The 16,922-nt window shown below is 34.1% G+C and overlaps 1 protein-coding gene and 1 pseudogene across 1 annotated transcript in view; one reads left to right on the top strand and one right to left on the bottom strand.

Moving 5' to 3' along the window:
* Positions 1 to 16,922, top strand: part of OSBPL8 (oxysterol binding protein like 8) — a 165,505-nt gene that overhangs the window by 65,846 nt on the left and 82,737 nt on the right. The window contains exons 3-5 of the mRNA XM_019653200.1: positions 182 to 220; positions 6,052 to 6,088; positions 15,774 to 15,911. Coding sequence (XP_019508745.1) covers positions 182 to 220; positions 6,052 to 6,088; positions 15,774 to 15,911 — 214 coding nt within the window. The remainder of the gene's footprint in view (positions 1 to 181; positions 221 to 6,051; positions 6,089 to 15,773; positions 15,912 to 16,922) is intronic.
* Positions 12,470 to 13,140, bottom strand: LOC109388477 (kinetochore protein Spc25 pseudogene; annotated as a pseudogene).

Here is a 16,922-nt window from a genome sequence, read left to right as displayed (position 1 = left end):
TTTTTTTTTTTAAAGGATTTCATTTCCAGTGTAAACGTACTATTGCACTTTTTTTTTCCTTGCTACTTCTTAAAAGAAGACTGCACCACTTACTTCACTTGATAAACAGTGTGTGCTTTCTAGATTCAGGTTCAGGTATATAAGATTAAATCTCGCCTGAGAACATTTGTTTTTTTTTTAGATCTTGCCATATTCAGAAGTTGCTGAAGTTCAAGAGACAGTGAGTAATATATGGTGCTATGTTTTAAATGTTAACATTTTAATATTTTTTCAGGATTTCAAGTTGGGTTCTTAAAATATATTTTTCATTGTATTTAGTCATAGATGAGTTTGTCATTATAAAAAGTAGCTAATGTAGACTGAAAAGATCAGTTTAAGAAATTGTTTTCATTTTTTCCAAAAATGTAAATTGGTTTAATCTTTTTTTACTACAAAAATAGTGAATACCTATGTGGCATGTTTAAACAACACAAAAACTGTAATAAATAAAATCCTACCTTCTGAAGCTAATCACTGTCAATATTTTGGTAGCATCTTTCCAAAGTGTTCATATGTGTATGTCTTACATATGAAATTTTATAAAAGTGAAGTCATAGCATACGAATTTTTTATAACATACTTTTAAAAGCCAATATATAATGGATGTTTTCAGTCAATAAAAAAAAAACTTTAATGATTACATAATATTTCATTGTGTAGATGTAGTATTTATTTAATACCCGGTTTTAAATGGATTACTGTTTTAGATTATTATAAATGATGTGATACATATCTATGGACACATCTTTTTTAACATTTTCAATGATTACCTTAGTATATATTCCTAGAAGTGGAATCAAAAGTGAGATCAAACATATGATTAGGTTATTTTTGAATAGCTGCCTGGTGGGCAAGATCACACTCTCTCTCTAACGTTGATAAGCTCTAGTTCCCAGAAAAGTATTGCCTTAGAATCTCTCCTATAAAACACAAGACTAAAATGTGCACATAGACAATTTTGCAGACAATTGCGGGAATATGACAAAGTCAGTTAAGTGTAGACTGATGATGACTCCTGTCGAAAGAACGAGCGGATCTCAGCTGCATTACATATGCCTCCCTGAAGTGTCTCGCTAAGCACACAAGATGTTTTATGCAACCCTGCTTCTGACTGGGCTTCTGCGAGCCAGCTGCAGCAGGATTGCTTCCACAAGTACAACTCCATCAACTATTGGGGGAAGAGGTGCCACCTGCTTGAAACTTTATTTTCGGATTATACTCATATCAGTGCTTGATAAACTCTTTGTGCTTTCGCTAAGCTCAAAAGATGACTTAAGTCAAATCACTATGAATGTTAAGAGGGAAGGTGCTGTGGCAAAGGCGCTGGGATCCAGCTTCTGTATAGATCTCGTGGGATTGTTTCGGTGTTATAGGGTGGCCATCTGTCCTGGATTGCTCAGGGCTGAGGGATTTCCCAGGACAAGGGGTGTGATTATGAACTTCTACCTATCCCTTTGCATTTCTTAAAGATTGCAGGTCTTATGCTAATTATATATGGCATGGCAGATATATAGAAGTACATTAAAATAAGATCACATTTTTTTGCATAAGGTTCTTTTCCTGAGATTTGTAGAGTAAAATCAGTAAAGATTTAGATAATGGCTCTATTTCATGCTTTTAATTAAAGTACATTGGTAGTATACTGGTATGTTACTATTATTTTATAATTTTCAGCCCTTAGCTTCTGCCAAAATAGAGAATTTATTTATATGATAAAGAAATTATTGAGGTGACTGTGTGGACATTATCTAAGGGATAATGGTAAACATGATAGATGACTCAAATAGGGAAAATGTGTCTGTTACATCTTAATGGTCTTTTTCTGAACAAGCTGAGGAGAAATTCCTGGATTCTTTGAAATTCTAGTAGTATTTTGGTTCACTAACAAAAGCCAAGAAGAGTGGCTAGCTTTTTGTTTAGTTAAAATAGTTCACAAGATCCTTATGTAGAGTGCTTTCACATTGTCTTTATGCGTTATACAACATGGAACTGCACAAATTAGACCCAGGTCCTAAAAGTGTTAAGAGTGAGAAATCAGTAGTGTGCACTTTAGCCATGTGCAGAAGACTTCAGTGATGTCAGGTACTTGGTAAAATTAATGTGTAATCTTCAGTTACTTATATTCCATTTCCCAGTAACATACTTGCAAGCAACTCTGGGAGGATGATTTCACTTGCATCCCAGTTTAATGCCTTTGTATTCACATCCTTCTGGGAAAGGTGTCTGAGACTGTGCTTATTTTTCATTGTGTTACTGCATTTATTTGGAGCGTTTCAGCTTGATTCTTAGTTCTGTTCTCTCATTATAATATGTTTTCTGGTGTCTGTTCTTTTATCTTAAGGACATTTTTAATCTACCGTGATTAAGCCATTCAGGCCATATCTTCTAACTCTCATATGTCATAATTTATACTATTTTCTTACCAGCCTGAACCTTTCCCTGTATAGGTCTTTCTGTCCAACTGCCTACTTGACATTTGACTTGGATATCTAACAGGCATTTCCAACTTCACTTTTCTCAAACTGAGCTGCTTATATTTCTCCCTGTGAACTAGCTTCTGTCACTTTCTTGCATCGCAGATAATGGCAGTTCCATTCTTCCACCAGGTGCTCAGACCTCAACACTTGACATCACTTAGATTCCTCTTTTCTTCTTTTATCTCATACTTGGTCTATTTAAAATATCCTGTTGGCTCTACCTTAAAAAATACGTTCAGAGGGCCGGCAGAGTGGCTCAGTTGGTTAAGAGCTTGCTCAAGAGTGTGAGCTCTGAGCAACAGCGATTCGAGTCCCGGCCCGAGCTGAGCTGCCGCTGAGCTGCCAACAGGTGGGCAGGATGGCTCACTAAAAAAAAAAAAAAAAGATGTTCAGAACTCAGCCATTTCCTTTCACCCTCACTGTTACCACCTTGGATCAGGTCTCCTTCATCTCTCCCTAGTTTATCGCAGTAAGCTCAGATTATACCTTTGGTCCTCTAGTGTCTATTCTCAACATGGCAGCGAGAGTGATCCTGTTAACACAGAGTCAGATTATGTCACTCCTTTTCTCAGGACCATCCAGTGGCCCCTATCTCATTCAAAATAAAACCAAAGTCCTGACTAGATCGTGTAAAGTCCTACACAATCTGACACCCATTTACATCTTTGACTCCATGTCTTACTACTTTCCTACTTGCATTGTGTTTCAGCCTCTGTGGCCTTTTAACTATTTCCCGAACGCTCCAGACCTGTCCCCGTACCAACCCTCTCCACGTGTTTCCCTCTGCCTGGAGCACTCTTCCCCTTTATGTCCTCATGAAGGTGCCTCATGTTATTCAGTCAGCTTTGTAGCAAAGATGTCTTAGGCCATCCTATCTACAATTTTAACTCCCTCTGCCCTAAGATTTTATATGTCCTCATTCTCTGCTTATTTTTTCCTTAGTATTTATACTATATAATGTATAACAAAATTTTACTTTTGTTTATTATGTTCTTCATCCCATTAGAACATAACTACCACAAAGGAAGGATTTTTGTTTGTTTTTTTTCACTACTGTATCGTTTAGGGCCTAAAATGATACCTGTCTATATAGTAGATAATCAGTAAATATTTGGTTGGATGGATCAATGATAGAATAGACAGTGTTGTTTATTTTTATTATAATTCAGTGCCACAATAAAAAAAAATTGGATTAATTCAGTAGAATCAGATTTATATGACACAAACATGCTTGAGGATATAATGTTGAGAGCCAGCATAATTTGGAACAAATATTCAGAGGTTGCTGTATATGCTAGGGCTTATTTTCTGGGAGTAAACAGGCAAGGAGTACAGCTGCACAGAATTTCACATAGTGCTGTGTTAATTAACAAAATTTGAGACTATGACAGAACTGTACAACGAAAGCAAACGCAATCTTTTATCCTAAGTAGAAGACCAACTCAGAAATCTTCAAATATGACTGACCCTGTGAAATTAAATACTCCCAACCATGTATAAACCATTGCTTTCCTTTAGGAAGTTCCCGGTAAATCTAGGGAAACTAGTAATTATTCATATCAGTGCAGGAGGATTTTTAAAGAAGATGTGTATAAATCATTTGTAGTTCACCACAATTGTCTGTCAGTTTCTGAACTTCTTTCAGTTTTCCAGTATTATACTCGTATTAGTTATTTATTGGTGATTGCAGATCATCCTAAAATTAAATGTAAAATGACAGGCATTTATTCTTTTACAGTTTCTGTGGATCAGGAATCCAAGAGCAGCTTTGTTAGTTGTCTCTGGCTCAAAATCCCTGTGGTTGCACTCAAGCTACTGGGGAGGGGACTGCTGCCACCTTATCTGAAAGCTCCACCAGGTGGATGGGGCAGGAGGAGCAGGGGAGGATCAAGGTGGGAGACCCACATCAAAGCTCACTTCATGGCTGTTGACAAACCTCAGTTCCTTCACTTCATGGGCCTCTCTACAAGGCTCCCCCAGGGGCAACTGCCCCCTACCTCCCTACACACACCTTGATCTAAGAAGGAGAGGCTGCAAACGAGACGGAAATCATAGTGTTTTTACAATCTAATCTTAGAAGTGACATCCCTTCCCTAGTGCCATGTTCTGTTTATTAGAAGTGATTTCAGTATGCCCATCATACGCTCAGAAAGGGGATTATATCCAAAGAAGTGGGGGTCATTGGGCCATTTTAGAGATTGCCTGCCACAATACTTTAATCTCTTCCCGCGTGCTTGCCAGTGGTTCTAACATAGTAATAAGCACAATTAGCTCATTGTCAACAAAACTGTATTTTTTTTTTAGCTTTTCCTGTAAAACTGAAATCAGTTTATAGAAGAATGAGCTTAAATGGGCAACAACAGAAAAATAAGTAGAGAAACTGCCTATTTATTTACTTATTTACTTATTTTGAACAAATGCCTTTAAAAGGCATTAGAACATAATATCAAGCACTGTGAAATAACCATCACTTCAGGGAAGTAACAGGGCGAAGATTTTTTTACTAGGAGACGACAGAAGCCCAAAGCAAACAGCTGCTACCTTTTTATTTTTTGGTCATGGCCAATTGAGATTCCCTCATTCCCTTTAAGTAAGACCGAGCAATAATGCACTCAGTGGGAATCTTTTGGTTTTGTTACTTTAGCTTTGATATGTTACTATACTTGGTATTGGAAATGAAGAGGGCTGAGGACCTTGTTCCTACCAAGGGATACCAACGTCCACAGGCAACATCTAGTGTAATGTTGTTTGTTACATAGTTACTAGACAGAAGGTCAGCAGCCTTTTTTCTGTTTCTTTTAGCTGATTGCAAGTTATCCATTTAAGAATGGGGTCTTCTAACTTCCTAAAGACCAGTAGCTCCAAATGATATGCTTGATATTTAATATGCTTGATATTATCTGACTTAATAAAATATATCATTCTAATCCATATTTCTCTTTGTTTTTGCCATTTGGAAATATAATTGTTCTACTTTGTTGATGTCTTTGTAAAAGCTTTTTGCTCAATGTTTGGCACATAATAAGCAGTAAATATTCCTTTTGTGGAAGACACAGACTGAATTTCTATGTTAGTATTAAGTGCTTTCATGGCATGCAGAACTAATATTTAGTAGTGCATGGGTATTATATATTTTTAAACCCCTTGAAGAATGAATAACTTTTGGCTGTCCCTTACACTTCTAAATAATTTTTACCACGCCTAACCCATATCTTGAATTATAATTGGAAGTAATTTTTGACTAGAGTAATTTTCAAAACAAAATACGTGGGTGACTTCATTTTCCTCTTTCTGCCTTCATTTTCCAAAATAAGACAAGTATTTGATAATGCCTAAGCCAAAGTCTTTTTATGTGTGGAAAAGAAAATTCCTTGTGAATTGTAATTATTAGGATTTATGTGCATGTGCTTTCTACTTATAAACTAATGCTGTTTTCCTTGTCCTTTTGTTTCACTGCTGCTTCAATCCTGATGCATTTTGCTTCTTCCTCGTTTGGATTGTGTTTGTTTGCTGCTCAATTGCCCTGCATTAAAAGCTTCTTGGTGATAGCAAAGATGTCCTTGGGCCATCAAGTAAGTAGCTAAAGTTTGAATGACACGTTTGGAGACATGATAATATTTTGATGTGTACTGTACTTATAAAAGGCATGTGGTATTTCTGTGTTGATTATTAAGTCTTCTACTTTTCTTTCCAGGCATTGAAATACTAAGCAAAGAGTACAAATGGTCATTCAGTGCCCATCTATTGTCACTTCCATCTGAGATTGGTAGTATTTGTATATTTACATCTTGATTATCTAAAGATAGATTATTTACTTAGCCAATTATCTAATTCACAATTTAGGACCCGTTATTTATAGTATTCCTTCCTATATTCATCACAAAGCATAGATCAAACTACTCCGAGGCTGGACTTGGTGTAAGAAATTCACTTCCCTAAGATGAGAAATATTATTTTATTTTGTCAGAATTTTTACGTAACAATTAATTTGATTATGAAAAAATTTTTATTTATACTTTGGAGATTTTATAAGTGAAACATGTTTCTTCTTAGAAATTTAGAAGATGCACCCTTTTAATTTATGTCCCCTGCACTCTTGCTGGGGGATACACAATGAATAAAACATGTGCCCTGCCCATAAGGATCATTATAGTCTCGCAAAGGAGTTAAACCCAAGAATAGATCATTTCAAAGCATTGTGAAAGGGGCAACCTTTGTATTAAAAATCATAGAATTACTGAAGTGAAAGGAAAGAAGTCATCTTAAAAAGCATTAATTTTATAGATGAACATCCTGAAGCTAAGAACTGAAATATCTAAGGACTTAGAATTGGTTATTAGCCCAGAGTGTCTTCTACTGGTTTTGAGAAATCGGAATGAAGCTATCAGTTTGCTGAATTCAAGTTTAACCAAATAATTAAAATAGTATTGCATTGTGAATAAGACAAAGATTTTAACTGTACTGAAGAGCAATATTGGAATTATATGATTTGGAGAGTTTTAGTATTTATTCCTAAACAGTTAACTGTTGCAAGTCAGTTTACCACTTTGGGGCTCTTCCTCCACCCCCATCGGCTAAAGGAGGAGACCGAGCAAGCTAATGACAAGGCTTCTTCTAGTTGAAAAATTCTGGTCTAGAACAGTTGCTGCTTGACTCTAATACTGGTTATAATATGTATGTAATTTTTTTCTAAAAAGATGATTTAAGGTAATAAGCTAAAATTATTTTTTAACTGCAACAATTCATAGTATTTTAAATATATTGTTTATTATACAACCAGCATTATCAGAATAGTAGAAAATTTTAAGGTAGAAAAAAGCATAGAAATCCCAAAATATTTTTATGTTTTCTTGTTCAGCCTTACTTGTGAGACCTGGCAGATATTTTCAATTGATTTTTCAGTTATTTTAGTTACTTCATATATTTAGATGATGGCGGAGACAAACTGATTGGCACTGCTGAATTTTACAAATGGAATTTAATTTTTAATATCAATTGAAATGGTTCTGTTTTAGGAACTAGGTTTTATAAATGGAAGTATTTAATTTTTTCTTGGAATAGAAGAAATTTATTATGGCTATATATTTTAAGCATATATAAATAAAAATATACAACATATTAGATATGAGCTTATATTGCACTCTGCCAACTATTAAAAGGGGACTGTATAATTATTTCCTAGAGACCACATATCTTTTAGAGTGAAAATGAATTCCATATAGTACTTTATTAGGCTCTCTACTGTTGAAAGAAAAAGCTATAATATTGTATATACCAACATATTTAAACTCTTTAAGTATTTGAGAAAAGGTATACAGTCTATAAGGGGACAGTTTGGATTTACATAGAGATTATGACTTTAAAATAATTCATTTTATCTTCACTTTCACTTAGTTTAAGGGCAAACAGCAGACTTTTAAGCTTATAAAAATTCTTCAGACTTATATTTATTATCTGAATTCAGAAAGTAAAGAATAGTAGCATACAATCATACTCTCCTTGGAAGTTGCAGCTGGTATGTTAATTATATTACTGTTAATTATTGCAGTGTAGTTTCTACTTAAGATAGTAAAGAAGTATGAATGGCAAAGTTGGTTACTTTACTTCCAGTACAAAGTACAACCAGGAGAGGGCACTGTAATACCATCTTTAGTAGGTGAGGCAATTAATTGTAATGTCAGAACCACACTTAAATCATGCAGGGATTCTTACATCAAATATTTATTCGGTCATTTAGCAAGTGTTTATTGTCACTTTTATGCCAAGTGATACAGATAAAAACAAAGTCAGTGCCCTTCTTGAGCTTACATTTGACTAGCCTACTGTTGTGCAAATGATGTAGGATATCACAATGATTTTTACATAATGCAAATCCTTTCTTGTCTGTATAGTTAGTTTTTAATGTTTGTGAGAGGGGTGAGAGAAAACAAAAGAGGAAAAATAGGCTTTCTGGTTTTTTTAAAGAAGTATATTCTGTATATTACTATTTCAGCAAACCCTCTCACTTTAAGGATATCAACATCATAAACAAGAAAGGGGTGAATAGAACTCAATTTATACTTTTAGACGATTTCCGTTTTTATAAAGTTATTCAAGACAAAGATACCTATGTCTTACTGATGGAATACTAAAAACTAGATTTTAAAGAGCTAATTATTTTAGCTCGTCTCATAATGTATTTTAAATTAGCCTTAAATGTAAATGTCTGATACTACAGAAATGTAGCATATGTAAATATAAAACATAATCATACAATATGTGCGTACATGTTGCATTTACCTCTTACGAACTTTAATCTTAAAAATACCTCACAGCCATCTATTTGCTGCTTCTCTCTTCTATCCCTGTGTCTGTCCCCAGAGGTGATGAGTATTTTGTATATTTTGTTTATAATCCTTTGCTTTTTTAAAAACTAGATTTTTTTTGTTATTTTAAAATTATATATGTATCACTAAGTTTTGCTTGGTTTTTAATTTTATAAAAATAGTATCATGAGGTACTCGTATGTCTTCTTCTAGGGTTTGTTTTTTGTAGTTAACATCTTATTTCCAAGGTTCAGCCTCATTATTGGGTATAGCTGTATATCATTCCTTTTCAGTGCTACTTACTATTCCATTATATGCATATACCACAATATATTAATCCATTTTACTTTCAATTGGTGAATATTTCAATTGTTTTGATTTTTGCTACTATGAACAGTATTGCTATGAAGATTCTTATTTTTTTTCTCTTGGTACACATGTATAAGAGTTTTAAAGCTGAGGGTGGAATTGTTGGACCCATAAATGTGCTGAAATTCAATTTTAGAAGACTGATCTAAATTGTTTTTCGAAGTGCTTGTATCAAGTTGTCCTTTACCAGCAGTGCTTAAAATGTCTCACTGATCCATCCTTATCTATTTGCTATTATCAGACATATTTTTGTCAATTTTACTGAGTGTAAAATATTTTATTGTGATCTTGGCTTGTATTTTTCTGATTACTAAAGAGGGTGAACATCTTTTTGTATATTTATTAAGCATTTGCATTTCTTCTTCCAAGAAATCACCATTCACGTTTTCCCCATTTTTCTTTTTTTGTATAAAAAATTTTTATTGAACCATAATTGACATACAACATTTTATTAGTTTCAGGTAATACACCATAATGATTTGATATTTGCATATGTTGCAAAATGATCACCATAATAGGTCTAGTTAACATCCATCACCATACCTAGTTATAGATATTTTTTTCTTGTGATGAGAATTTTTAAAATTTACTCTCTTAGCAACTTTCAAATATGCAATGCAGTATTACTAACTGTAATTGCCATGTTCCATATTACATGCACATGACATTTATAACTGGACGTTTGTATCTTTTGACTCTCTTCACCCATTTTGTACACCCCAACCTCTCCACCTCTGGCAACCACCAATCTGTTCTCTGTGTCTGTAAGCTCATTTTGTTGTTGTTTGTTTGTCTTTTTAGATTCAACATATAAGTCTGATCATACCTGTTTGCCTTTTTCTGTCTGACTTATTTCACTTAGCATAGTCCATTTGTGTTGTTGCAGATGTTAAGTTTTTGTCTTTTTAGGCTGAATAATATTCCACTGTACATATGCACCATATTTTCTTTATCAGTTCGTCTATTGATGGGCACTTAGCTTGTTTCCGTATCTTGGCTATTGTAAATAATGCTGCAATGAACATTAGGGTGCATATATCTTTTTGACTTAAAGTTTTCATTTTCTTTGTATAAATATGCAGGAATGGAATTACTGGATTGCGTGGTACAATAGTTCTATTTATATTTTTTTAGGAACCTCCATACTGTTTTCCATAGTGGGTGCACCATATATTCCCACCATCAGTATACAAGGGTTCCTTTTTCTCCATATCTTCTCCAACGCTTTCTCTTTCTTGTTTTTTTTTTATGATAGCCATTATCCCAAGAGATATGAGGTGATAGATAACTCATTGTGGTTTTGATTTGCATTTTCCTGATGATTAGTGATGTTGACCATCTTTTCATGTACCTGTTGGCCATTTATATTTCTTTTTTTGGAAAACAATGTTTGTTTAGGTACTCAGTCCTTTTTTTAATAAGTTGCTTGGGGTTTTTTTGTTTTGTTTTGTTTTTTGCTATTCAGTTGTGAGTTCTTCATATATTTTGGCTATTGACCTCTTCTTATCAGATATATGATTAGAAAATATTTTCTCCCATTCAGTAGGTTGCCTTTTCATTTTGTTGATTGCCTACTGTGCAGAAGTCTTTTAGTTTGTTGTAGTACCACTTGTTTATTTTTGTCTTTGTTGCTCTTGTTTTTTTGGTGTAAGATCCAAAAATATCATCTCCAAGTCTGATGCTTATGTTTTCTTCTAGGAGTTACATGGTTTCAGGTCTTACATTCAAGTCTTCAGTCCATTTTGAATTAATTTTTGTGTATGGTGTAAGCTAGTGGTTCAGCTTCATCGTTTTGCATGTGGTTGTCCATTTTTACAACACCATTTATTGTAGAGGCTTTGCTTTTCTCCATTATATATTGGCTCTTTTGTCATACATTAATTGACCATGTAAGTGTAGGCTTATTTCTGGGTTTATTCCATTGGTCTATATGTCTCATTTTTATACCAATATCACACTGTTTTTTTTGGTTTTTTTACCTTTAGCTTTGTAATATATTGGGTTGTCAGGAAAGTCATGACGCATTTTTGCAACAAAAAGCATAGAAAAAATACGTCATGACTTTTCCGAAAATCAAATAGTTTGAAATCAGGGAGCATGATGACTCCAGCTTTGTTCTTTCTCAAGATTGCTTTGCTATTCAGGGTCTTATATGGTTCTATACAAATTTTAGGATTGTTTGTTCTATTTTTGTAAAAAATGCCATTGGAATTTTGATAGGATTTGCATTGAATCTCTATATTGCTCTGGGTAGTGTGGACATTTTAACAATATTAATTTTTCCCATCCATCGGCATGAAATACCTTTCCATTTATTTGTGTCTTCAATTTCTTTCATCATTGTCTTATAGATTTCAGTGTACAGTAGTTCCCCTTTACCCACAGGGCATACTTTCCAAGACCTCCAGTGGATGCCTGAAACCACAGATAATACCAAACCCTATATATGCTATGTTTTTTCCTGTACATACGTACCTATGATAAAGTTTAATTTAAAATTAGGCACATATGAGATTAACAACAAATAACTAATAATATAGAACAACTATAACAATATACTATAATAAAATTGATGTGAATGTGGTCTCTCAAAATATTTTGTTGTACGTACAGCACAAAAATGGATATACTGAACAAAGGGATGATTCACGTCCTAGGTGGCATAGAGTGGGACAGTGTGAGATTTCTGCCTGCTACCCAAAATGACATGCAATTTAACACTGATGATTTGTTTATTTCTGGAATTTTCCATTTAATATTTTCAGACCATGGTAAACTAGGTAACTGAAACCATGGAAAGCAAAACCATGGATAAGGGGGACTATTGTACAGATCTTTTACCTCCTTGGTTAAATTTATTCCCCCGTTTTTATATTGCATTATTAGTCTTTTTCTAATTGATTTACAAGGTTTTTGGGGTTTTTTTTAAGAAAAACATATTCTGGGTACTAACTTTCATTAATTACACATATTGCTAGTGTCTTCTTTTCTGTGTGTTTTTCTTTCCAATTTCTTTATGGTATCTTTTGATCACATTAATTTTTAATTTTTTTTAATATAGTAGAATTTATCAATTCTTTTTTTTATGGTATTGCTTTTTTTGTCTTTTTTTTCTAAGATATTAATTAAAATACTTTAAAGATATACACCACACAGAAATATTTTAAAAATACGAAGAGACGATAGACAAACAATGGATAATGAGAATTCTTTTTAAAAGAGATATACAATAGGGAAGGAAAACAGTTTTATATACTATTTAATAATAGTATATATACGTTAATTATAAGCCATAGTGCTAAAAGCTTTCTGAGCATTGGCAAGGAAAGCCGAAAAATTTTTGGTCTTCCTTACAGTCTCTTGAAATTCTGCCAGGCATGCACATAAGGAGCACTGGCTGATACTTCATAGTCCCTTGCTTCATTTCGGTGTAGGCAAAACATAAATGGGCTATCAGGATGCTTAGGGTCAATATTAGTGAATATAAACTGCAATTTATCACCATAAAGTTTTCAAATTTTTAATCCACGTCGATCTTTATACAAGTCTACAGGTTTTGTAGCCTTTTCGACCTCTCTTCACTAGTTTTTTCAGCAGTGGAAATAGTTTTCTTCTTCTTGGCACGTTCTTCCTTAGGATCCTGGACATTTGCAATCAGTACTTCCAGTTCCTGCTTTCGGCCTTGTACTTTAACAATCAACAAAATGTTATCCTTTTTTTCTTGAATGAACTTATTCTGCCTGCAGATCTGATTTTAATATTCCAGAGACATCTGAATCATTCATTCATCTTCCTTTAATTTCACAGACAGCTTTTCTGCAAATGCTTTATTGATGCCCTTGTAGATATCTCTTAGTCCCACCATCTAAAAGGAGATGTCATTGCTTTTGAATTTATTCCAAAATTCATTTATGCTTTTTATCTAACAATGCCGGTTCCCCCTCTACCATTTTGTAAGACAGGGCTTCTCCAGGAGCCCTGAGTCCCACTGTGTTCCCCACACAAGGCATGAACCAGTTCTGCCTAACCACCGGTCTCCAGCTGTTTTGTCTTTTAAAGGAATCATTTCTTACCCCAAGTGTATGGAGATATTCTCTTATGTTTTCTTCTAAAAGTTTTCAAGTTTTGCTTTTTACATTTTTGGTTTTAACTTTCATAGAACTATTCTTTGTGTGTGGTATGAGGATAGGGACCTATTTTTCATAGTCAATTTTGCTAGTATCAGTAATTGAATATAGCCTTTTCTTTCCCTACCCCTATTGTATATCTAGGCTCCACATAATCATGGGTTTGTTTCTGAGAGCTCTCGAATATTCCTTAGGTCAGTCTGTCTCTCTTTACATCAGTACATTTTTAATTTCAATAATAATTTTTACGAGTTAAATGGATCTTCAATTTAATAACTGAAGGAACCACCATATACTTTATGAAATGAAGTTTCATAAAATATAAAAATTGTTGGTTGATTCATTCAAGAAAATTCTATTGAACACCTTCAGTGTGCTAGAACCATACCAGGACTCAAGGATTTATGGGAAAATAAGGCAGACAAAAGTCCCTTCTCTTACGGAATTAATAGATTGGCAGAGAAGGCAGACATAAGTGATATAATTTCAGATAGTGATAAGAGCTATAATAAAAATCATGTAAAGTGATAGAGTATAACTGGTGGAGTGGGCACTAACCAAAAAAATCCAAAAGAAATGCTAAATTGTATATTAAAATAGCTTATTTATCAAAAGGCACCATGAAGGGCTTTTCTGAAGAGATGACATTGGAACACAACAAATGATGAGAGGGGCTAATAATGAGAAGACCTGGGGTAGGAGTATTTCAGGTAGAGGGAACAAGAACTAAAGGCCCAGAGACTGGGACAAGATGGTGTGTTTGGAGGAATACCAAGAAGGCCAAGAAAGCTGGAGCCAAGTGAGTAGAGTGGTAGAGAATGAGGTTAGAAGGATAAGCAGGGGCCAGACACTATTGAATCTTTAGGCCATGGAATTTATTGCAGGTATCATGGTGAGCCATTGAGGATATTTCTGCATGATGCAAATCTGGCTTATGATTTACAAAGATTGCTCAGGCTTCCATGTAGAGAAAGGACTCTATACAAGTAGGGAGCCTAGATAGAAATCTGCTGCTGTGACCCAGTGGAAAGGTAATGGTGGCTTGGAACAGGGTAGTAGTTCTGCAAGTGGGGAGAAGTAGAAGGACTCCGGATAAACTTTGAAGGTAGGGTTCATGTGTAAAGATCTCAGAGATAAATTGGATGTGAAGTGTAAAAGAGAAAAGTCAAAGAAAACATACATCTAAGTTTTTGACCTGAGAAAGTGGGCGAGGGGTATAGTGATCCACTTACTGAGATGGGAAAGAGGCTGGTTTGGAGGATAAGCAGAATCAAGAATTACATCTGGATAAGCTTGAGGTGCTTGTTAAACACTAGAGGTGATTATAAAGCAGGCTATTGGGTACATGAGTTTGAATTTAGGAGCAATAAATTTAGGAGTCATCAGTGTATAAATTTTTTTTTAATGGCCTTGATGGGAAAATAAGTTTTTTATGTCTGTACTTGGAAGATAAAGCGTTTTTAAATTTTTACTTTGAAATTTAAGGAGCTAAAATACAATTTTGGAAACTTTAGCACAATAGGAAACATGTTAAAGCAATTTAATTTAAAAGATACGGTGATAAAAATGTGAATGTGAAGTTCTGGTTAAGTGAAAAATTAAGTCTAATGTGAGGACACAATCATTCTTACTCAAGATAAAACTAAGGTTTTTGTAAGCTGAAAGTACAAAAAATATAAAATGAAAGGATGTAGTGATCCTAGGGCACTGTGGGCTTGCTCAAGATTTGCCTTACTCCTTCATTGAGTATTTTTCTATTTTCTGTCCTCTCTGGAATTGGGCATCGCCTTCCTCTGTTAGTAGCTTGGTCAAGTGGGTGAACTGCAGCCTTAAACACTGTTTAAATTGATTATTGGGGCAGCGAGCTTTTAAGAGCCAGACTTATGAATCAAATGGTCCTGAGTTAGAATCTTACCTCTATTACTTAATCTTAGGTAAGGCAATCTCTGAACCTCAAGTTTCCCCATCTCTAAAACATGAAAATTAGAAATTAGAATACAAATTCTAATGAATGTAAAATATTATTTTATACTGCTACCAATTTGTATTTTTTTGACCACTAATGAGGTTGAGTATCTTTTCATATATTTATTGGCCATTTGTATTTCTTCTGTGAAATGACTTTGCCTCTTGCTTATTGTTCTATTGGCAAATATAGAGTTACGGTAATAGCACAATAAACCTTGGAGTACTTTTTATCATCAGTTGAATATGTAGTTTCATTTTTATAATGTCTATAATTTTTGTTGTTTTACTCATGCATGCCTGTCAATCTCTTTTGGATTGATAGCAAACTAAAGTTAAGACAATTATGCAAATTTATTAAATTATTGAATTGGTAAAATTAATATAACCATCGAGGTGATTTCAATCATAGTTCTATTCCATGTTATTAACTATGCCATTATATAAATCTAGAGCTGAAGAACTAATTCTTTTTCCCTTCTTTCCTTGAGCTGTGGTAGCAAACAGCGACGAAGCTCAACTTCTGACACCAGGAAAGATGAGTCAGCGCCAAGGGAAAGAAGCTTACCCAACTCCAACCAAGGAGCTGTATCAGGCGTCTTTTAGTCCGGCAAGCCCTCATAGCCAGGGTAAGAAGTTGTGGTTTAAATGTTTCCTTGTTTTGTTTTTTTTGGTTTTTGGGGTTTTTTGAAGGAAGAATGACATTTTTTCTTTTGAACTATTTAGTGGTATAAGGTTTTTTGTGTGTTTTGGTCATCCATAATACTCGTGAAGTAAGTAAATTTTCCTTTAAGGTCTTTTAAATCCTCTCATATTCTCTAACATACTTGGTTAGTTATATCATTCTTCTAATTCAGTGATTCTCAAACTTTTTGATCTCAGGACTCCTTTACACTTGTAAAAATTATTGACAACCCCAAAGAGCTTTTGTTTATATGTGGTAGCCTATTGATATTTACTGTATTGTAAATTAAAACTGGAAAATTTTTAGTTGTTTATTAATTCATTTAATATTACAATAATAAACCCATTACATGTGAATATGGACATTTTTTATGAAAAATAACTATATTCCCCCTTCACACCCCCCAAAATGAGTGAGCAGTATGGTATTTTTTTCCCCTCAGGGTCTCTGAACCTTGGCACTATCAACATCTTGGGCTAGATAATCTTTTGTTGTGTGGGCTACCCAGTGTATTCATTATAGAATGTTTTGCAGCATCCCTGGCATCTATCCACTAGATGCCAGTAGCACTTTCCCTAGTTGTGACAACCAGAACGATCTCTAGACATTGCCAAATGTCCCCTGAGGGACAAAATCGTCTTTGGTTGAGAACTACTGTTTTATAGTTTTTGCAAATCTCTTTAATGTGTAGCTTTAATAAAGACACCTAGATTTTCATATCTGCTTTTGCAGTCAATCTGTTGTGATATGATGATTTGATTGAAGTACTATGTGAATAAAATCTGGCCTCTTATATGTCATTTGAAAAGAGAGAATTACATTAATCACTTTTATACATAATTGTAGCTATTCTTTAGTACTACACCAAAACTTGACACATTTCTTAAATGTTGGTTGCAATATGGAATCTGAAACCAAATCAGTAAGCTTTTCATACTCTATTAAATTAAAATCC

The sequence above is a fragment of the Hipposideros armiger genome, unplaced genomic scaffold (genome assembly GCF_001890085.2).
Source record: "Hipposideros armiger isolate ML-2016 unplaced genomic scaffold, ASM189008v1 scaffold_199, whole genome shotgun sequence".
In the NCBI taxonomy this organism is placed as follows: Eukaryota; Metazoa; Chordata; class Mammalia; order Chiroptera; family Hipposideridae; genus Hipposideros; species Hipposideros armiger.
This window is presented reverse-complemented; position numbering and strand designations above follow the sequence as displayed.